The 24,027-nt window shown below is 44.9% G+C and overlaps 1 protein-coding gene across 4 annotated transcripts in view; it reads right to left on the bottom strand.

Annotated features, from left to right (window-relative positions):
• Nucleotides 1-24,027, bottom strand: part of TLK1 (tousled like kinase 1) — a 351,587-nt gene that overhangs the window by 45,401 nt on the left and 282,159 nt on the right. For all 4 annotated transcript variants that reach the window (XM_040357767.1, XM_040357768.1, XM_040357769.1 and 1 more), the window contains 4 exons: nucleotides 18,069-18,179; nucleotides 14,579-14,715; nucleotides 7,565-7,753; nucleotides 1,907-1,973 (listed from right to left, as the gene is read on the bottom strand). In XM_040357767.1, coding sequence (XP_040213701.1) covers nucleotides 1,907-1,973; nucleotides 7,565-7,753; nucleotides 14,579-14,715; nucleotides 18,069-18,179 — 504 coding nt within the window. The remainder of the gene's footprint in view (nucleotides 1-1,906; nucleotides 1,974-7,564; nucleotides 7,754-14,578; nucleotides 14,716-18,068; nucleotides 18,180-24,027) is intronic.

The following is a 24,027-nucleotide window of genomic DNA, read 5'->3' as shown; positions in this document are numbered from 1 at the left end:
ATGAGTTTAGTAATTCCCATGGGTGACCTCCCTTGGGGGCCCTCCACACCAAGTGCAAAGTACCAGAGAATGTGTCCACAATCAGTCTCTCAGAACTCTCACCTCCACTCCAGCTGATAAAGCGCTAATAGATCCTGGATAATGCAGTCTCACATTTCTTCTCTCCGTGGGGGACACGGCAAACATGTGGAAGAAGGTACTCTGGTCAGATGAGACCAAAATTTGGCCTAAAAGCAAAACGCTATGTGTGGTGGAAAACTAACACTGCACATCACCCTGAACACACCATCACCACCGTGAAACATGGTGGTGGCAGCATCATGTTGTAAGGTTGCTTTTCTTCAACAAGGACAGTGAAGCTGGTCAGAGTTGATGGGAAAATGGATGGAGCCAAATACAGGGCAATCTTAGAAAAAAACCTGTTAAGAGTCTGCAAAAGACTTGGGCGGAGGTTCACCTTCCAGCAGGACAATGACCCTAAACATACAGCCAGAGCTACAATGGAATGGTTTAGATCAAAGCATATTCATGTGTTAGAATGGCCCAGTCAAAGTCCAGACCTAAATCCAATTGAGATTTGCTGTTCACAGACGTTCTCCATCCAATCTGACAGAGCTTGAGCTATTTTACAAGAAAAAATGGGCAAAAATTTTACTCTCTAGATGAGTAAAGCTGGTAGAGACATCCCCAAAATGACTTGCAGCTGTAATTGCAGCAAAAGGTGGTTCTACAAAGTATTGACTCAGGGGGGGCTGAATACAAATGCACACCACATTTTTCAGACATTTGTAAAAAATATTTGAAAACCATTAATAATTTTTCTTCCTCTGCACAATTATGTGCAACTTTGTGTTGGTCTATCAAATAGAATCCCAATAAAATACATTTACGTTTTTGGTTGTAACATGACAAACTGTTGAAAATGTCAAGGGGTAAGAATACATTTTCAAGGCACTGTACCTTTCCCTACAGCCCATTGGGAATTACATAAACTACCCTTGCATTGGGACCCTCCTGCAATGCAAGGGTTATAATGCTCATTGACGCTAAGAAATAAGGAAAAACGAATACTTGCCTTACGACTTGGTCCAGCAGTCTCCCTTAATCTGTGTAACTGTGAACTTTCTATGAAATGCTCTGGGCCGTGGTTGCACGATGACATCACCATGTACAGTGCAGAGCCAACAGTCCTGCATTGAACATGAGGAAGGCAAGGGGCAGCCCAGAAGCCAGAGCGATAAGCAAAGCAATACTCATCCCCTAGAGTTATTGAGCATATAATTCCTGTAGTTGGTCTCTAAAGTAATATATACATTTTATTTGTTATTGTATTAAATTCTATAACACATTTTTAGTATAAGCAACCATTTCAATACAGTGCCAAGACTCCAGAGCATGTGGCCCAACGGAAGTCATATCAATGTGGAAACCACAGTGTTAAATCTGGCTCACTTTAATCCAGTTGAGTTCAGGGAATCCATTATACAGTTCAAGCCCTGAAGCCCGTCCCGATTTCCAGTGTGCACATTTTAGAATGGAAAACTGAGCTTGGCAAGGAACATTTATTTCCCCAAAAGATTAGTTAACCAGCTCTATTGTTGTCTAAAAGGAACACAGCTTCCTCAGGTACCCAAATCAATTCTGCCATTGACTGAAACGTATACGAGTGGAGCACAGATGACAATGTGCTACAGACAGCAGCAGGAAGCTAAATCAGCAGCCATTGTTCCCCATGCTGTAGTGGAGAGCAGCTGAAACATAACCTGAATACCATTTTTGGTGTTTGTTTACTCAATGAATGCAGCAAATTCCCTAGAAGAACAGAATCAACTCTAGGAGAAGATTTTTTTTTTTCTTTTTAAATCTGCAGCTAGAGAACATGGAAAATTCCTAGTGGCACACATACCTTTTTCAAATGCCCGAGTCGGAGTTTAAAAATCTCTTCCTGCTCGTGGTATTCAGCTAACGTTAACCTGAGCAAGCAATAAGAAAGATTACAGTAAGACCATACAGCAGACTGTATTGTAATGAAGCACAGGAAATATGTCCATTCCACACATACTTTGAAGGTTATATAATACTTTGAAAGATATTTGGGAAACAAAGATCTGTGAAAGGTATAAAATGACTTTCTTGGCAACGCTTCCACTGCCAGCCCAAGGGAGGATGAAAAGTGCTTTAAAGGGGGTTTTCACTGTATTTAAAAACTCAAAACCATGACCAAGTACCTTACATGTAATACCACAGAAGGATTTACCAACCACAATTGGGCTCATGAGACCAAGCAACCTTCACCCACATTGCAACCCATTCTAATGCTATGTAACAAACGCCAGATACATTCACACGATTGTTTTAGAGTAACTGCATTTTTTTGTGCCGCCCTAAAAATACAGATTCGTTGACGCAGAACCTTTTGATTTGGCCGAGTGGTAGCCATTATAGCCACTAGCAGTAATCGATGTGTTCTCCCGGCAGGGATGGCTTACCCCGCCCCCCCCTGCCAGGAGAACACAATGGCTCCACGGGAGTGTTGACAAGAGAAATCAAGTGATTTTCTTTCCTGCAACCTGCAGCGGCAGGAAAGAAAATCAGTCCATCTATGGATGGCTTTAAACACGTCTAATTGGAGAGCTGGCTTTAAACAAGCCACTAGCAGGCTTTAGTAAGCTTCCGCACTGCTTGTTTAAAACCTTACGAAGAATGGCGGGGTGTGGCGTGGGGGCGGAGCTGGACTTGAGATTCCAGGTATGTTCCAGCTTATCTTCCTTTTTCATTATTTTCTTCCTTTCATTATTCCTTTCTATTCCTGTTTCAACTTACCTTGACCGCTTGTCCCAGGTCAACAAGCCTGTGTAGCTACCAGGTGGTGGCTGTGATGTGGTCGGGTTGGCTGGTCCGAAGGACTCACGCAGTCTGTTGCTGTGGAATTCCCTGACCTTTTTCAAGGATCAACACTTTTGTGTAAATATGGTGCAGATGCTTGGCCTTGGGGGGACCTAGATGGTGATGCGGTGTGCGGGGAGGTTTGCTGGAGGCCCATGCGTGCCCCCCTCCCCTCGTGCCCGCCAGTTCGGTTCACCTCATAATCTATACTGAGGATAAGCAATTAGCGGACCTCCAGCTGTTGCCAAACTACAAGTCCCATCATGCCTCTGCCTCTGGGTGTCATGCTTGATGCTGTCAGAGTCTCGCTATGCCTCATGGGACTTGTAGTTTGGCAACATCTGGAGGTCCGCTAATTGCTTATCCCTGATCTATACGCTACATAATTCACTTATTGTCTGGGGTACTGGTCGGCAACTCTTCTTCGGGAGACACCTTCGATCTACAAACAAACCACCAGGCGGTCAGGGCTTACCCCACTCACTGCGTGAGGGGAGGCCTGGCCGTTGACCTACTACCTGAATATTGAACCTTCTGCACTTTCCGTTGAAATGACTGTTCTACCATTATTATCTGTTATGTATGTTTATTTTTTTTATACTTTTTGGAAAAACAGACTTGCTTAGCACTTGTATTTACCTTTGGCTACGTTTATTGAGATGTACTGCCTTGCCTCTTACAAATAAAGATTTTACAAAAAAAACAAAAACATATGAAGACTGCTGGCAGCTTGTTTAAAATGACAGCCACCATTATTCTTAAAAGATCTACTTTTAACCTCTGTACACCAGAGCTGAAGTTTACTGAAAGGGCTTTAACAAAGCAGTTAAGCATGTTTAAAGCTGTGTAAATGCTTGCTGTACAGTATGGACCATCCAAACTGTAGCTTGTCTGTACAAGGCCTTCCCCCAGTTTGTCTGTATGTGTCCATACTGTGAGGTTCATGTTCTAAAAAGCATTTACAGCCTGTGAAATGAAGCAGTGGGCATATCTCTGTAAGAAAACAGTGCTGGATACAACACACCAAATTCACTTTTATTTGCTTTCCCCATATGTCTCCACTGTTACCAATAAGAGCATAGTGTCACATTCCTGCCATCTGTATTCTGCAGGAATCAGTATATTGCACATTAAGGTAGCATGCCACCATCATTTGGCTTTGCAATGGGCACATTGCAGATGCACAATTGTGCAGATACAGAAAGCCAGTATGTGCACCAACTTGCAAGTAACCTTTCAATTTAGAACAGAATTTTAGATAAGAGGTGACCTTTTAATGTCAAGTTTTTTTACCCTTTCCTTCAGGGCCTTATGTAGTTCAGAGATTCCTCAACCTTTGCAGATTACATGCATGGTACTTTATCTTTCATCCCAGAGGTGCAATTAAGGACATTTTGGATATTACATTATAATTTACCACAAGTATCCGTGTTTGTGGCAGGTTAAATATTCACCTCTTTAGTGCATTGTAAATGGATTTTTTACACAAAACACCATGCAAGTCCCATTCTGCAGGGATTCTTAACCAGATGCATTTATATCCCTTGGTGGCATGGGAACCAAATATCAGTAGCATGGAACTGCTTCTATGATTAAAAATAAAAAATAGGTTTCTTTGCATTACTGAACCTGAAATCAAAGTGTAGAAATGAACTTAAGGTTTGAGATAACATTAGTATTACGGCACCTTGATTCCAAGTGTTAATTGTACAAAAACAGCTAAAGTCTCCATAGGTGTACCTAGTTTGTGCGTTATTAAATAAATAGAATATCCTTTTAGCTGTTCTGTTCTTTGCTATCCATCTTTAGGCTTCATTTCCATGGACGTTTTTACAGCCACTTTGTTTAGCTTTTTTTACAGCTTAACCTCTTGACCACCGCCCCATGTCAAAAAGACGTCCTCTTTTTAAAGTTGAATATCTCGATAACGGCAGCAGCTGCTGCCACAACCGAGATATTCATCTTTTCAGGGGGGCGGTGGTGTACACGATAACGGTGGTCTCCGCGGCGGATTCGCCGCGAGATCGCCGTTATCGGTGGCGGGAGAGGGCCTCCCGCCGCTCTCCGCCGCTTACCGGAGCCGTCGGAGGGGATCGGATGTGTCCGGCAGCTGAGCGGGGACGGGACTGAAGGAGAAATCTCCTTCACCCGTCCTCATAGCTCTGCTGGGCGGAAGTGACGTCAAAACGTCAGTCCCGCCCAGCCTCTTAAAGAAACATTTTTTTTTTTGTCATTTGAAAAAATGACATTTTTTTTTTTTTTTGCATTTAAGTCTAATTATGAGATCTGAGGTCTTTTTGACCCCAGATCTCATATTTAAGAGGACCTGTCATGCTTTTTTCTATTACAAGGGATGTTTACATTCCTTGTAATAGGAATAAAAGTGATCAATTTTTTTTTTTTTTTTTTCAGTGTAAAAAATTATAAAACTAAATAAAAATAAATAAGAAAACCAAAAAATTTTTTTTTAAAGCGCCCCGTCCCGACGAGCTCGCGCGCAGAAGCAAACGCATACGCGAGTAGCGCCCGCATACGAAAACGGTATTCAAACCACACAAGTGAGGTATCGCCGCGATCGTTAGAGTGAGAGCAATAATTCTAGCCCTAGACCTACTCTGCAACTCAAAAAATGCAACCTGTAGAATTTTTTAAACGTCGCCTATCGAGATTTTTAAGGGTAAAAGTTTGACGCCATGCCACGAGCGGGCGCAATTTTTAAGCGTGACATGTTGGGTATCATTTTACTCGGCGTAACATTATCTTTCACAATATATAAAAAAATTGGGCAAAATGTATTGTTGTCTTATTTTTTAATTCAAAAAAGTGATTTTTATCCAAAAAAAGTGCGCTTGTAAGACCGCTGCGCAAATACGGTGTGACAAAAAGTATTGCAATGACTGCCATTTTATTCCCTAGGATGTCTGCTAAAAAAAAATATATAATGTTTGGGGGTTCTGATAAATTTTCTAGCAAAAAAAATTGTGATTTTCACATGAAGGAGAGAAGTGCCAGAATTAACCCGGTGGGCAAGTGGTTAAAAACGCCTGTCCATGTTTTTTTTTTTTTTTAGCTGGAGCTCAAAAATGCAGCGGTAGCGTTTTTCGCGTTTTTTAACGTCTGGCGTTTTTTACAGCTCTAACGCTGGAGCTTCAGAATGCACTGGTCCTGTTTTTTTTTTGCAGCTTAAAAATGGCTTAGCCATCTACAGCTCAAATACGTCATGGTGGGCATGAGGCCATAGACTAACATGGAGAGCCGTTTTTAACCACTTGACCACCGCCCCATGTCAAAAAGACGTCCTGTTTTTAAAGTTGAATATCTCGATAACGGCAGCAGCTGCTGCCACAACCGAGATATTTATCTTTTCAGGGGGCGGTGGTGTACACGATAACGGCGGTCTCCGCGGCGGATTCGCCGCAAGATCGCCGTCATCGGTGGCGGGAGAGGGGCCCCCCCTCCCGCCGCTCTCCCGCGCCCTCCGCCGCTTACCGGAGCCGTCGGTAGCGGCGGAGGGGATCGGATGTGTCCGGCAGCTGAGCGGGGACGGGACTGAAGGAGAAATCTCCTTCACCCGTCCTCATAGCTCTGCTGGGCGGAAGTGACGTCAAAACGTCAGTCCCGCCCAGCCTCTTAAAGAAACATTTTTTTTTTTTGTCATTTGAAAAAATGACATTTTTATTTATTTTTTTGCATTTAAGTCTAAATATGAGATCTGAGGTCTTTTTGACCCCAGATCTCATATTTAAGAGGACCTGTCATGCTTTTTTCTATTACAAGGGATGTTTACATTCCTTGTAATCGGAATAAAAGTGATCAATTTTTTTTTTTTATTATTTCAGTGTAAAAAATTATAAAACTAAATAAAAATAAATAAGAAAACAAAAAAAAAATGTTTTAAAGCGGCCCATCCCGACGCGCTCGCGCGCAGAAGCGAATGCATACGCGAGTAGCGCCCGCATATGAAAACGGTATTCAAACCACACAAGTGAGGTATCGCCGCGATCGTTAGAGCGAGAGCAATAATTCTAGCCCTAGACCTACTCTGCAACTCAAAAAATGCAACCTGTAGAATTTTTTAAACGTCGCCTATCGAGATTTTTAAGGGTAAAAGTTTGACGCCATGCCACGAGCGGGCGCAATTTTTAAGCGTGACATGTTGGGTATCCTTTTACTCGGCGTAACATTATCTTTCACAATATATAAAAAAATTGGGCAAAATTTATTGTTGTCTTATTTTTTAATTCAAAAAAGTGATTTTTATCCAAAAAAAGTGCGCTTGTAAGACCGCTGCACAAATACGGTGTGACAAAAAGTATTGCAATGACTGCCATTTTATTCCCTAGGATGTCTGCTAAAAAAAATATATAATGTTTGGGGGTTCTGATTAATTTTCTAGCAAAAAAATTGTGATTTTCACATGAAGGAGAGAAGTGCCAGAATAGGCCCGGTGGTCAAGTGGTTAAGCTGCAAAAAATGCTCAGAAAAGTGGCTGTAAAAACGTCCATGGAAATGAAGCCTTAAAGTAAAAACAAGCTTATGACATCGTTAGATGTTATACTGGTACCTATGTTTCCTGAAAGTCATGACACGGCGGACAACCCACCAGGGTTCTGTATATCATAAAAATGTAAAGTACCCCAGTTTTAATGTAAACGGTAACAAAGACAGAAAAACTTACAATTGGGGTAAAGTAGGTTTTAAAAAAGGGTCATTCTCTGCCCCATTTACAGCTTTATTTTTCCTCTGCTTTGGTTCAGAGATGGCGGATGGGGTCTGAGCGTTGTTGGTAGAAGGAGGTTTTCGCTTCGCTAGTAGTTTTCTTTGTCGTTCAATATCTTCTCTCTGCTGATTCACCCATTCCTGCTGCCTGCAAAACAGCCACAAACACATATACTTGAATAAATAATATGCTGAGAATACTTTAATATAAATATGCAGAAGACACAGTTTCCAAGCAACAAACTCAAGCATTGTTTGTTCATTTCTCTGCAGGAGTGTCAATCATTGTGTGCAATTCAGCCATCTAACAAAGTTCCCTAACAAACGTGTGGGCACCAATTGACAGGTGGAAGATTTCCCTTTTTTAAATGTAGGTGTTCATATATTTTTTAGTGCAGTTCATCTAAACATGCAACTTGTAATCAAAAGGCTTATGCCTTCGCAGGCAGGAGAGCAGCCCAACATCTTCAGTACCAGCTCATCTGAAAGGAAACCTATAATTGGAAAAACAAGGCAGCTGCCATTGTTGACTTCCTAAGAATCCTAGTTGTAAGGATGTCACTGGTCCAGCTAACAAAATGTTCTGAACAACTGACCCAGAAATGGCATGGAGTTTTCAGAGTCAGAACTCCTAAGCTGTGTACTTGCTTTCAGGTCAGCGCCTCAGAAAATAATGAAAACACTGAAACTGCATAAAAGCCAAGCAACTAGCATTTTTTTGACAAAGGAGCAACTCTGCTTCCTTACCTTTCCTCCACCAGCCTTCTGATTGGGCAACAAGGGAGCAGCAGTACATTAAGGTCATGTCTGGGATCTCACCAACAAGTGTATTCAGTGTTATGCCTCATACACACGATCGGAAATTCCGATGAAAAAAGTCAGGACGGAATTTTTTTCATAGGATATTCCGACCGTGTGTATGCCCCATCTGACTTTTTAAAAATTATATCAGAAATTCCATCTGGTCTGTATGGAACTCCTTTGAAGAAAAAAAACACACATGCTCAGAAACAAGTCGACGCATGCTCGGAAGCATTGAACTTAATTTTTCTAGGCTCCTCATAGTGTTGTACGTCACCGCGTTTTGGACGGTCAGAATTTGGTGCGACAGTGTGTATGCAAGACAGCTTAACAAAATTAGGTCTGAAAAATCCGTTGGCGTTTATGTCGTGTGTACGGGGCATTAGGTTAACAAAACTGTGCAGAGCTACAAAACCCTAACTGGCTCCGAGTGCAAAGTCTGTGCAGAGGGCTACAGAAGGCTGACATCAAGTGAAATTTAGGTACTTATGCTAGCTTTAGGTTTGAATTCATTGGCCATTTGTGCCAATTCTGCAGGATGGCATATTGTTGGCGTGTATGCCTTGCAATAACCTCTTGGCTAGCCTAAAGTGCAGGGTAAAGCAACAGATTTACTTGAATGCAGACCTTTACAAATACATATACGCTTATTTTCCTACAAATGGGCAAAGCAGGTTTTCTTAACATTTGACCTCAATAGAGATTTAGAAGACACGCCAAATGCAGCTCTTTATTCCCCAAGACATCTTTAAAAGTGCGTGTGTGGCCATAAATACATACTAGCTCTGCATGATTCCGCATAAAATGAGAATCATGATTCTTTTGCTTATAATAAAAGGTCACGATTCTCTCACATTTCTCGCGGTGTAACATCATCTTTCACATTATACAAAAATAAATTGGGCTAACTACCCCCCCTTTTTTTTTTTTTTTTATGGAGTAAAAAAAAAATGTATATATATAATTTCCCCCCCAAAAAATTACATTTGAAAGACCGTTGTGCAAATACACTGTGACATAAAATATTGCAAGAACCACCATTTTATTCTCTAGGTTCTCTTGGTAAAAAGTATATATAGTGTTTGGGGGCTACAAGTTAGCAACAAGTGTCAGAAAAAGGTTTAGGCCCGGATTCACGAAGCACTTACGCCGATGTATCTCGAGATATGCCGCGTAAGTGTAACTATGCGCCATCGTATCTGTGCGCCGTGCCCACAATCTGAGATACGCCTAAAAATAGGCTTCCTACGACCAACGTAACTTGGGCGCATTTGCCGCTCCCATTGATTTTCTATGCACATATGCAAATACGGGAGATACGCCGATTCACGATTGTACTTGCGCCCGGCGCATAATATACGCGGTTTGCGTAAGTCGTACGTCTGGCGTAAAGTTATTCCCCATATATGAGGCACAACTCATGCTAAGGTATGGACCAGGGAACACAGCCGTGGTATTTTACGTCATTTACGTAGTACGCGAATAGAGCTGGGCGTGGGTTACATTCATGTTGTAGGCAGTGATCCGTCGTATCTTAGGGAGTAGTTCCGACGTGATTCTGAGCATGCGCACTGGCATACGTCCACGGGACGGCGCATGCGCCGTTCGTTTTAAGTATTTCTATGACGCTTGGCCCATCATTTGAATGGAGTCACGCCTCATTAGCATGGCTCACGCCCACTTCCACCCACGCCGGCTTACTCCGAGGAAACACAGCGTATCTTTAAGAGCCAGTGGAAGTGCTTTGTGAATCCAGTGCTTGCCTCTCTGCGGCGGCGTAGCGTATATTAGATACGCCACGCCGGTGATCTGCCGTGCTGGTTCCAGCTATCGTTGAAGTTCCAGCGCATGCGCAAACTGATGTGCTGAGACGGTTCCAGCTATCGGGAAAGTTCCTTCAAGGACTGCGCAGGCGCAAACTTGCTGACGGAAATCCCCGAACCGCGGCCGGCATCAAGGGCGACGTGGATTTCGAGGTAAGTGGCCAGTCGGCCTCACGTCCTCGCTGCGCTCGGACTGCTCGCCCGGCCTCCTGGCTCTTTTTTTAACATCCTCCAATCCACGGGGATGTTAAAGAATGAGCCTGGATGCCGGGCGAGGTTCGGGGATTTCCGTCAGGAAGTTTGCGCCTGTGCAGTCAGTGAAGGAACTTCCCCGTTAGGGGAACATTGAGGACAAGTCACCGGCATAAATATGCGCCGATCTATGTGAATCCGGGCCTTAGTCTTTAAAGCGGAGTTCCACCCAAAAGTGGAACTTCCTCTTTAAGCACCCCTTTCCCCTTACATCCCACATTTGGAGGGGGGAGTGGGTACCTGTTATTTTACAGGTACTTCCTGTCCCACTTCAGTCTTCTAGCTGCCTGGGCAGCCCCTCAGTCTCTGCAATCTTCGGGGACACGTCACAGGTCTCAGAAGATTGCCTGGTCACTAGGAAAGTGCAGTTCGCACATGTACAGTGCACGCCCAGCCGTGAAGCTGCAAGCTGTCACAGCCAGGGTGCCCACAGTTGTCATGACGGCACCATGGAGAGAGAAGGGGGATAGGAGCGAGGCTTCCAGAAGCGTATATGTGAGGTCAGGCACTGATGTGGAAAAGAAGGCCTGGCTTGCAGTCTCCGCTCTAATTCCAATGGTGTTCTATCGGATTGAGGTCAGAACCCTGTACAGGCCAGTCAAGTTCCTCCTCCCTAAATTCGCTCATCCATGTCTTTATGGACCTTGCTTTGTGTACTGGTGTGCAGTCATGTTGGAACAGGAAGGAGCCATCCCCAAAACTGTTCCCACAAGGTTGGGAGCATAAAATTGTTCAAAATGTCTTGGTATGCCGACGCCTTAAGAGTTCCCTTCACTGGAAATAAGGGGCCAAGCCCTAAAAAACAACCCCACACTATAATCCCCCCTCCACCAAATGATTTGTACTGTACTATAGATGAATGGAACACAATCTACGAATAGAGTAGGCAGACCTTTCATTCATCTGCCCAAAGCTTCCATGAATATAGGGGGTGGAAAGAGCGGCCATAATTGGCCTTTTGGACAAGACCCCTCAGTTAGCACCAACCCCTGTAGCACATGAAGTTTAACACTGCAGGTCAGGGGTGGTTGGAGGTGAGGGGACTGAAGATTTCAACTAAAAGAGCCAGCAGCACAGGGGACATTTCTCATTGACTGTAGAGTTGTTTGTGCCGATTTAAAATAAAACAGAAAAAACACAATATGAAATACTTCCCTTAGAATAATACCTTCCAGTGGTGCATTGTCACCAATGAGAGGGTTGACATCTTACCCAGGTTTTTTTTTCTTGTTTGTGGGCTTTGGCACCATGAGTGGCCGAAGCTGTTGTACATGCGAGCAGAAGCCCTCAGTTCCAGCAAGAAACTCAGGGTCCAGCACCATATGCCGGACCTTCAGAGAGCGCACACACACACACCGGTGACATCAGTGGCTGCATCCAGGGTAAATATCAACGGTGCACGTTTAGGGGATATTCATTTTACCTGCAGGCAAGCCTTAATACAGGCTTACCTGTAGGTAAAAATCACAAAGCGGGCTTTACTACCCCTTTAAAGATGTGGGCAGGAGTAGGTGTGGCCAGGTGCTACAAGCTTTTTTAATCAGTGGGGAAAATGCAGATAGTTACGCTTCCTGCAAATGTTTTTCATCCCATTCCACAGTCTACATGAAATTCAACTCTGCTTTAGGCTTCATGCACACTGGTCGTTTTCAAAGCTACTGCTAGAGGCTTCAGGCTTTTTTACTGCTTCTAAACTGTCCTGCATGTTATCCTATGTGACCATGCAGATTTTTGTGGCAGGACAGTTTAGAGACAAAAAAAAAACCTCTGCCAGGGCATCCTGGAGCAGCAGTGTTTTGGCTGAAAAAAATTTATAAAACAAAATGCTTGACGCGCTTAACCACTTAAGACCCGCGCTGTAGATGAAAGACGTCCACAGCGCGGCTCTCAAGTGCCGGGTGGACGTCCCTGGACGTCCTATTGTTTACATTCCCCGTGCGCACCGCTGGGAGACGCGCAGCGGGGAAACTCTGTGCCCGGCGCATCGCTGGGAAGCCGATGCACGTGTCTGGCGGCCGCGATGTATGCCGGGTACCCGCGATCGCCGGTGACAGCAGGGACGTGGAGCTCTGTGTGTAAACACAGAGCTCCACGTCCTGTCAGGGAGAGAGGAGACCGATCTGTGTCCCTTGTACATAGGGACACAGCATCGGTCACCTCCCCCAGTCAGTCCCCTCCCCCCACACAGTTAGAACACACCCAGGGAATACATTTAACGCCATCCTCACCCCCTAGTGTTAACCCCTTCCCTGCCAGTCACATTTATACAGTAATTAGTGCATTTTTATAGCACTGATCGCTGTGTCCAATATGTCTGCCGCAATATTGCAGGCCTAAAAAAAAAAAAAAAAAAAAAAAAAATGCAGATCGCCGCCATTACTAGTAAAAAATAAATCATAAATCTATCCCCTATTTTGTAGACGCTATAACTTTTGTGCAAACCAATCAATATACACTTATTGCAATTTTTTTTAACAAAAATATGTAGAAGAATACGTTTTGGCCTAAACCGAGGAAAAAATATATAAAAAAAAAAAAATTGGGATATTATTATAAACAAAAAGTAAAAAATTGTGTCTTTTTTTGTATATAGCGCAAAAAATAAAAACCGCAGAGGTGATCAAATACCACCAAAAGAAAGCTCTATTTGTGGGAAACAAAATGATAAAAATATAATTTGGGTACAGTGTTGTATGACCGCGCTATTGTCATTCAAAATGCGTCAGGGCTGAAAGCTGAAAATTGGCCTGGGCACAAAGAGGGTTTAAGTGCCCAGTAATGAAGTGGTTATACGTGCCTAAAAACTAAGTGTCTAGTGTTTGAGTGTTAATTTATTTCAATGGCCAGAATAGTTTGTTCTGGCCAATTAAATCAATGAATGCCCAAACGCATGACGCATGTTAACGCGGTACACTCTTTTACAAGTGTCAGGCATTTTATTATTTTTTGGTCAAACCGCTGTTGGCTTCTAGGGGAGTTAAACATCAGTGTCAGTGTGCATGAGGCCTTGGAAGCAGTGCAGAATCGTGGCCACGCCATCACATGGAGCTGCCATAGGTGATAAGAGAAAACTAAATGCAGATGAACTTCTAATCAAGGACCACAGCACATATTTTTTATTGAGGTCATAATTCTAATTTAAGGTTAAGGGGTCAAGCACACCCAAACTTGCTCAATCTGGTTAAAGTGGAGGTTCACCCTCAAAAACATTTCTGACATCACATGGAGTCGAGCCATCCTACCGACAGAATGCTGGTGTCACAGAATGCACGTCACAGGTTGCCGACAGAACCCGAAAGTCGGTGCGCAGGCGCCGTATAGAGCCGCACCGACGTTCGGGTTGTTTCGGCAACCTGTGACGCGCAGTATGCGCCGTTCGGAAGCATGTCAATCACAGGCAGTGCTTGGGAAACGCCCAGTCCCGCGGGATTGCCGTGAGGTGAAAATCGTGATAACGAGGTATGTGCTGAGAAAAAAAAAAAACAACGGCATTCTGTCGGTAGGATGGCTCGACTCCATGTGATGTCTGAAATTTTTTTGAGGGTGAACCTCCACTTTAAGGATGAATGCTGGTGGGTTGAATCAAGATGTTACAGGCATAATGCCTAGCTCTACCACCCTTGCCAATAACACTCTCTCCTCCCACTGCAGCAAGAGAAGCCTCAAAGCTCACACAGCAATCTCTGGATTGTAACATGAGAATCGGACAGTTACAGATTTCATAGTCCCACCAGCTCCCTCAGGCATGCAGGCACAATCAAGGAAACACAACTGGAAAACAGAAGGCATTTAAAAGAAGAAAGTAATAAAACAAATGTGGTAAACAGAATTACTTGGACTATTCTCCTTACAATACCCAGATAACTTGAACATGACCGTCTCAAAAGACCTGATGAGTTTTCCATGAATGTAAAAAATGCAGCATTGCTGAAGCTCTCAGTAACTTTTGTATTATTTATGCCACGTTGATTATGTCTGTGCTCGGAGCTCTAGACAGGCCCCGTAAACTTTCCTTGGCTGATCTGCCAGCAGAACACAATGACATCACTTGGCTCCTGAGTGACAATTATAAAAACTCAAAAAAACAAGAGACTAACTTGACAAGATTCTGAAAAGCGAATCCATCTGTCCACTGTTCTGTAAAGGAGGCCCCATGTCGGACAGTCGTGAAGTGTCCTAGCCGCAATCTGTCCTGCATGCTCTTCTCTCTGCTCGCCAATTTCTCCTGAGTGCTCTGAAAACAATGAAAAATAATTAAATAAAAAAATTCATCCTGGATGGTCAAATTTTAAATCGCAAAAGTGTAGAATCATAAAAGTTTGACTATACTTGCAGTACTACTGAGAAACAAAAGAGAAGCAGGGATGGAACATGAGCAAATATTTCTGATCAGAAGTGCTGCAGATATTCGTTCCCACTGTATCACCCTCCATGCCAGCTCAAGGCCAAATATCACAGCAACCTCAGTGTCTCTAGTATCAGCTTCCATGTTACAAGACCCTCAAGAGACTCTGCATTAGCCTTCATGCTAGTTAAAGGTCATGATATCACAGAGACCTCAGACTCTCTGCATTAGCCTCCATGCTAGCTAAAGGCCCAGGTATCACGCTCAATGCCAGCTATAGGAACCAATATCACAGTGACCTCAGTGGCTCAGTATCTGTTGATTATATGCAAGCTAAAGGCCCCAACAGCACAGCAACCTCAATGCCTATGAGCCTTCATGCCTGTTAGAGGCTCAGTCTCCATGCCATTTGGAGACCCCAATATCACAGCGACCTCAAATGTAAACTAGGCTCTATTATCAAGTGAACAAAGAAAACCAGATTTTTTTTTTTTTTTCAAAGGTGTCTTCTCATGACAGTCACTTTAACAAGTATGCAAGTTACCATTTCTGACCTCTTCTTTGAGAATCTAAGGCTGGCCATACACAGTTGGAATCTAAGACGGTTCAGCAGGAACTGGACGAAATTCAAACCGGTAATGGGCAGGCTGAATTTACCAAGATGATCAATCAACTTGGGTACAACCAGCCTGCCGGATTCTCATGCAATTATCGCTAGCGGCTGCTGTAGCCACAACGATGATCACTGTATTTTCCTCATGGAAATAACTTTTAAATGAAAGTCACAATGTCCTGCTTGCTTTCTATGGCAACCTCTGGATGTCAAACTGCTTTAGCAGACTATAATGTGTATCTAGCAAGATAAAACGGCTAGTGTGCCATGGTCATCAACAGCTGCACTAGATAACATGAGTAGCTTTTACTGAAAAGAGGTTAATTATTTCACTAGCTCCAAACAATGCAAAAGGTCAAATCAATCAGCAATGGAGATACAGATTTCTTGGAAGTTATACAACACACAGAATTTACAATGAATTCAGCTATTTTTTTTTTCTAGGAAAAAAATAATGCCATGGAAAAAGATTCTGTGGCTGTAACAAATCACTGCTGCAGAATAGCTTGTGGGACATGGACTTTAGGGCTTGTGTGGATGGGCATTACATGCAGCTTGCTTCTAGATACATTCTGCCTGTATTGAATGAATGAATGAATGAATAAATGAATGACTTGTATAGCGCAACGCATGCAAACTGAATCGCCTCTGGACGCTTTTTCCAGCCAGTATCTGCTTAGCTGGTGCAGTCATTTTTACCCCGTAGGATCATGACACGCTAGGGACACACAGTCATACACACATATATACATATATATACTGGGCCAATTTTGACGAGATCCAATTTACCTACCAGCATGTCTTTGGAGTGTGGGAGGAAACCGGAGTACCCAGAGGAAACCCACGCAGACACAGGGAGAACATGCAAACTCCAGGCAGATGGTGTCGTGGTTGGGATTCGAACCAGCGAACCTTTTGCTGCTAAGCGAAAGTGCTACTCACTGCACCACTGTGCTGCCATTCATCGTCAGTTTAAAGTGGAATTCCAGGATAGCCCTAACTACTGTTAAAACGGTTCCCTTCCCCATACGAATACCTATGCTTGCTAACCTGTGCAAGAAAGGTGTGTGTTTACTCAGGGGTCGACAAATCCCGGGCGCCAGGTCGCCATGGCAACTAGAAATAGGGTCCTGGCGACTTGGCTTGGAAGGGGGGGCAAAAAAAAATAAAATTTTTTTTTTTTTTTTGTGAGCTGGCACCATCTGGTGGTGAGCCATTGGTATTACAAGTTATTACCACCAGATGTGTAAGCTGGTGCCATCTGGTGGTGGCCGTTGGTATTACAAGTTAAGCATTACAAGTTAAACAGCAATTCTAATGTAATTTTTCACTATTTTCACTGCCGTCTTCTTCCCTCTAATTAGAACCCCCAAACATTATATATATTTTTTATCCTAACACCCTAGAGAATAAAATGGCGATCGTTGCAATACTTTCTGTCATGCCGTATTTGCGCAGCGGTCTTGCAAGCACACTTTTTTGGGGAAAAAATTACACTTTTTTTAATAAAAAAATAAGACAACAGTAAAATTATCCCCATTTTTTTAATATTATGAAAGATAATGTTACGCCGAGTAAATTGATACCCAACATGTCACGCTTAAAAATTACGTCCGCTCGTGGAATGGCGTCAAACTTTTACCCTTTAAAATCTTCATAGGCGACGTTTAAAAAAATTCTACAGGTTGCATGTTTTGAGTTAGAGGAGGTCTAGGGCTAGAATTATTGCTCTCGCTCTACCAATCGTGGCGATACCTTACATGTGTGGTTTGAACACCGTTTACATATGCGGTCGCTGCTCACGTATGTGTTCGCTTCTGCGCGCAAGCTCGTCGCGACGGGGCGCGTTTTCTGGCTCCTAACTTTTTTAGCTGGCTCCTAGATTCCAAGCAAATTTGTCAACCCCTGTGTTTACTTACTTTCAGATGGCTCCAGTCATGTGATCCCCCTGCATCAGCAGGTGAGAGTGCTCTACAACAGTTGGATGGTCAACCTGGAGTGGTGACATCACACACAGGCTTCAATGGCCCATTCCTTGTCAACGCTCCCTTTCCCTGCAGGGGCACTGGCTAATAAAAAGGAAGTGGGACCACATGACTGAACCAGAGCGTTCTGTAAATAGACAAGTATACAGATCTTTCTTACACAGGTTAGTAAGCATAGGTATCAGGAGGGGGGGAGAGGACAGCTTTAAAAAGAGTAGTTAGGGTTCTACTTTAAGGTGCATTTAGGTTACCTACAGGTGTATTTACCAAGCTAAATGAACATGCTTCGAGAAGTTTTTGCGTTCCCATTGAATTGTATGGGCAAAGAAGCAGTTCTGATGCAAACAGAAGTCCATTGACTTAGACAAAGGCCAACAGCAATATCCAAAGCAACAAAACATCAACTGGCTCAATTGCGACCCGTCCACTTTTAGATTCAGTGCCATTATGCATGTTATCACTGGAGGCTAATATAGATTTTGGTACTTTCACTACCTGACTTGAAAAACAGGGCATGAGTTTTTAACAAATAACCAGATTAAAGTTTTTGTACCATTTTCCAGAGTTCTGCTATGCTTCCTATAGATTAATGCATGTTTTCCCATTTAAAAAAGCCTGAAAGACTGGGTATGACTTATGCTTACCTTTTCAATAAGAAGTTTCTTGCTCATGGAAATACATTTATTTAATCGCTCTTTGTATTTTTCAAGGATTTTTTGCTGTTCGTCTATTTGTCGCCTAAGGTCACAGTTCGTCTGCAAGTGAAACAAATGGAAAAAAATTAAATAAATACATGGTCATAAAAAGGCAATTCGAAAAACGACCAATGTTTTATTATTATATATCTGCAGGCCCTTGATATTTAGCCTTTTCATTACAAGAAATGTGAAATACATGGAGAGTATAGGTTTGTTTCTTTAGCAGATTGTTGGCACAAGTGTTTAAACGGACATATCCATCCAAAACTGACGCTGCTACTGTGTGTTTGCTACAACCTCAAATGATGGTGTCGCACTTCTCTGATGGGTTAGACAGCATTCAGAATTAACCACTTGACAACTGGGCACTTAAACACCCTTAATAACCAGACCAATTTTCAGCTTTCGGTGCTCTCACATTTTGAATGACAATAACTCAGTCATACAACACTGTAACCAAATGACATTTTTGTCCTTTTTTTCCCACAAATAGAGCTTTCTTTTGGTGGTATTTGATCACCTCTGCGGTTTTTATTTTTTCCGCTATAAATGAAAAAAGAAAGAAAATTTTGTAAAAAAAATGAATTTTTCTTCATTTCTATTATAACATTTTGCAAAAAAATAGGATTTTTTGTACTCACCGTAAAATCCTTTTCTCTGAAGTCCATGGACGGACACAGCTCCTTAAATCTTGACAAGTGGGTTATGTTCCCTGTTTACAGGAGAGGACTAGGCAGAAACATGTTAAATAGTTAAATACATGTTACATTAACAGAGTTGAACAGCCCCGCCCAGGGGGCGGTCCCTCCAGACATAACCCTCCTCACTGCAGCTTGCAGCCTCAGTTCGTAACAAGCAGTACAAACCTAAAAAGGAGGGGTGGGAGCTGTGTCCGTCCATGGACTTCAGAGAAAAGGATTTTACGGTGAGTACAAAAAATCCTATTTTCTCTTATCGTCCATGGACGGACACAGCTCCTTAAATCTTGACAAGTGGGACGTCCCCAAGCAGTGTCAAAAAACGAGGGGTGGGAAATATATCAGTAAAAACAATTTTAACTTCACCCCAAAACAAGCAGAGCTCCTCAACGGAGGAGGTGCAACTTTAAACAGCCGCCGGCAAAAACTAGCGGCTGAAAAAAACATCATAAGATGCACTCACAGCAACCATGTAAATTCTGGAAAAAGCGTGAACGGACGAGCAAATCGCCGCCTCGCACACCTGTGAGACCGTCGCATGATGTCGGGAAAAAAAACAAAAAAAACAAAAAAAAAAAACCCAGGAAGCACCAATTGCCCTGGTCGAAAGTGCCGTGACCGGAAAGGGGGGCCCGCCCTTAGGAGCATAGGCCTGTATGACGGCCTGCCCGATCCACCGAGAAATGGTGGTCGACGAGACCGCCAGGCCCTTTTGTGGACCAGACACCGACACAAAAGAGAGTCAGAAGCTCCGAAATGGAGCCGTAGTAGGCTGGTATACCCGCAAAGCGCGTACCACGCCTAAAGTATGAAAGGCCGAAACCTCCTTCGGAAGAAGGGAAGGTCGCGGGCGCACCATCACCTAATCCTTATGGGGGATCAAGCATGGCGGCTTGCAAGACAAGACCGCCAACTCAGAAACCCCTCTAACAGAGGTAAAGGCCACTAAAGGGGCCACCTTCTGAGATAGTGTCAAGAGAAAATCTCTCTGATGTTTCCCAAAGGAAGGTTCCTGAAGAACCGAGAGCACCAGAGTCAAAACTCATGGGGGAAGAGATGGGCCAAGAGGGGAAAGTATATGACAAACCCCTTGCACACAAAAAAAGGGGACCCACCAGGGAACGGGCCGCAAAAAGGCCACTAAAAGAACACAGCCAAGGCTGAAATCTGCCCCCAAACGGTGCTTTAAGCAATTTTTAGATCCAATCCAAGCTTTAAAAACAGCAGGACCCTGGACATTGAAAGTACGCCCGTGGACGTCACTCCATCCCTTCGCACCAAGAGAGGTGCGACGGTAGATCCTCCGGAAGAAGACTACGGTGCCCTGTTGAGATGACCGAGTCAGACAGACCCTGGTCACCTAAAGTCTGGCTTCCAATAACCATGTTAAGCAAGTCAGTGACTGTACAACAGGAGGAAGTATGGGACCTTGAGACAGGAACCTCCTGCCCTGGCAATCGCCAGGGTGCCTCCGCTACCAGGCGCCCGATATCAGCGTACCAAGGACGCCGAGATTAATCTGGAGCGATTAGAATCATCGGGATCTCCTCAGCATCCACTCTGTGGAGCGGCCGAGGAAGCAACTACCATGGAGGAATGGCAAAAAATCACCGATACAGACAACACAGGGCCACCAGCGCGACTGACGCGTCTGTACAAGATCACTAGACCTGGCCACTAACTGACACCCTTGCGGCGGAGACAAGCTGCCAGGAGATCCATGCCATGTGAGGCTCACCTCCTGCAAGGGAGCCGAAACACCCCAAGCACAAAGACCAGTCGCCCTGGTCCAGCATCTGGCGACTCCAGTAGTCTGCCTGCCGGCATACCTGATGGTAGACTGAAGCCACGGCCGTGGCGTTGTCCGGCTGAAACCAGATTGGTCGACCACAAGGAGAAGCATAGCCTGATCGCCTAAAATAGTAGGACAATGAACAGTAGACAGCACCTGGTATTCCCAGGCGGTCTTCCACCAGGCACTAGCCAGGCCCGACCCTGGGTAGCTACCGAGACCAGACACATTCAAGGAGGTGTGGTCATAGGTCCACGCAAGTCCAGCGACTCAGGGCCGACTGGACCCCCCAGTTTTGTGAACCTCCAGGTTCACAACCCGTGAGCTGGCATTCGTCGTAAACACCGACCACTGGAAGGAAGGGACAACTTCCCGGACCGAAGAGTCGGGAATCTCTGTCACTAACTCAGAGAGACTCTGACTAGGTGGCGCACAGGAATCTAATGATTTCAGAGACAAGAGATTTTTACCACCTGGACAGTAGATCCACTGGAAAACCAGGGTGTGGAACTGGGCATACAGTACCACCTTGAAGGAGGCTACCCACAGACCCTGAACCAGCAGGCGCCCGGAGAGAAGACCGATTGCGTGATGCCAATACCTTCTCCGCAGACTGAAGAGTCTGCAATTTCTCCAGGGGAAGAAGGACCTTTGCCACTGAGGAGTCTGGATCAACACTAGATACTCCAACGCTGAGTCGGAACCTAGCATGCCCATAATTTGAACCCTGGGTCGCACACATGTAGGGCAGGCTTGCTGCCACTGAGCTACACTTTCTGGCCTAAACGTTTAACATCCACCCGAATCTTCGGAGGGTCTGAATGGGAATAACCCATCCACTAGGTCGGAGACAGAAGCTGCTCTCAGAAGAAAGTCGTCAAAGTAGCCAATGAGGCAAAGCCTCGCTGTCCCAACAAAATTCAAATAAGTGCGAGCTCCTAGCTGAAAACCCATGGTGCTGACGCCAGATCAAAAGGGAGGGCCACAGGCTGACAGAGACCCTTCTCTCATCACGAAGCACAGAAAAAAACACTGTGACATGTGCAAAACGGGACATGCATGTATGCGTCCCTGATGTCCGAGGACGTCAGGACATCCCCCGGATGAAGCGCAGCTACCACCGAACAAATGGATTCCATGCGGAACTACCCGACGTTCACAAAGGTATTTAGGGCCTGAGGCCCATAGAAAACCCCAAAACTCTCGTCCTGCAGGAAAGGTAAAATTACCTTGCAGCTTAGCAAAACCCACACTGCCCAAGGCAGACCGACGTGCCGGGAGGGGAAGACACAAGGACAGAACTTTGTTCTGTGGATAGGAGGAAACCCTATCTAGTACTCCGAAGAGACCACCTCGCAGACCCACTAGTCGGAGAGCAGGGAGGTTTCACTGAATTGTGAACCTGCAAGCCGCCCCTCCCACCTAGAGACAGGGAGGGAAGGCTATATACATTGGCAGGATTTGGGTGCCGGCGTGATCGGCTTATGCACCCAGGGACAGATTAGTCCCCCAGCTGGGCCTTTGACGGCCTGGGAGGGTTGCCCCTAAATAATACACACACATAGTGTGTATGTATATTATGTAGGTGTATGCACACATGTCTTTGGAGGAAACCGGAGTACCCGGAGGAAACCCACACAGACACAGGGAGCAACAATGCAAGCTCCAGGCAGATTGGCGTCAGTGTGCAGATTGGCGTCAGTGTGCAGATTCGAACCAATGACTCTTTTGCTGCCAAGTAATGGAGTTAAGCACTACACCACCGTGTGCATAAAACCATTCTGAAACAGACGCCCTGGATAACAAGGGCGCAGCATTCAATGAAGCATCACAGACCTATATGAGGCCCTGGACCAGCTGGTCCGCTAGGCTAATAACCTCAGGAGAGAGTCGGTGCTCCTCCACTGTCTGGTGCAAAATGCTCACTCTGTGAGTTGTATACAGCACTAGGGGTCAGGACTACTCCAAGATGGCCGCCGAGCGTTCAGAACGCGGCCACAGGAAAAAGGCCAGCACAATGTAAGCTGCGCCATAGCGTGGTTACGACAAAATGGGCGCCAATGGGAGTTTTCAATGTAATTGAAAAATCTCCCAAAAAATAGCGCCAGCGACCACTGAGACCCCAGTGTAGTGGCCACAATAGGCCGCAAGCCAGACCCCAGCATGGTAAACATGGAACGGGTCAGTACTTCGGATCTTCTATCAGTCAGATCCATACAAGTAGGGGTTCCCGCCCGGCGGTGAGGGACTACAAAAGCCCTCAGTGGCTTTTCTCATTCCGCATCTCAGAAATTATCAAAGAAGGGCACAGAAGGAAAAAACCTACACAGCGGTCTGATTTTTGTGATCCAAAAAAGACCGAGCCCTCAGCGGAAACCCAGCTGCACTATGCAGCTTAGGAGAGTCCCTTGCAGCAGTAAAAAGCGCACCCATAAATGCCTTATTCTGCCTTTTTTTTTTTTTTAACTAGGTACCTAGTCCATGGCTCCATAACAGAGCATTCCCCAGGGGATAACGGGGGAAGGGGGCACTCTTTTACCGCCCGCCCGCAGTCCACCCCCACCCTGGCACAAACTGTGTCCAGGACTAACAATAAAAACTCTGTGGGAATCACAGGAGCCAACACCTGCTGCCACCACCAGCATGTGGGGAAGGACCCAGATACTGACTCCAATATTTACATATAGTGTGTATTATAATATGCACACCTGTCCATACAAATAGACAAAAGCTCCTAGAGCCCTATTCAGGGCCTCTCACCCACTTGCTGCGCTGACCAGGGGTAACCAGGGGACTCCCTCAGGAGGAGACTGCACAGCGCTGCCTGTGAGGAAAAGAACCGTGAGGTAACTTTTGCAGGGACCTGTGTTTAAACAGGAAAAGCCTCATAGGGCTGTTTTATTTAAGGACAAGTCACAGATACAGCATAAAAAGCAAAACCATTACAGGTGTCACCAATCAGTCAGCGTCTGCTGAAGTATAATCATAAACATCTGTGCTCATCACAGGGCTTTTTACCTCACAGGAAAGCCCAATACAAAAAAGAAAAAACACAGGCCAGATAACAGTCCCCTCAGGAAGGCCCCCTCCCCCCTGACAGCGGCAATGTTAGCAATGCAGCAAGGGAAAGGAGCAGGGAAGTAAGGGGAAGGGACCCCCGAACCCCAGGAATGCCCAGCCGTACCAACCCACCGAAGCAGGAGGGACTGTACTTACCCGTCCGAGCGAGGACTCGCTGACGCATTCCTGATAGACCTACAACCGCAATGGAGGTAGCTGTCGGCCCGGTCCACTGTGATTGAGGCAACACCACAGCTCAGTCATATGTGGACCTCGGAGCAAAGCTCACCGGCCACCTCAGGAGTCATGAGGTATGGCGTGGCAGACCAAGCCTCTTTGCAAAGGTGTGCCCACG

The sequence above is a fragment of the Rana temporaria genome, chromosome 6 (assembly GCF_905171775.1).
Source record: "Rana temporaria chromosome 6, aRanTem1.1, whole genome shotgun sequence".
In the NCBI taxonomy this organism is placed as follows: domain Eukaryota; kingdom Metazoa; phylum Chordata; class Amphibia; order Anura; family Ranidae; genus Rana; species Rana temporaria.
The sequence above is the reverse complement of the archived record's forward strand: the minus strand, read 5'-3'. Positions and strand labels throughout refer to the sequence as shown.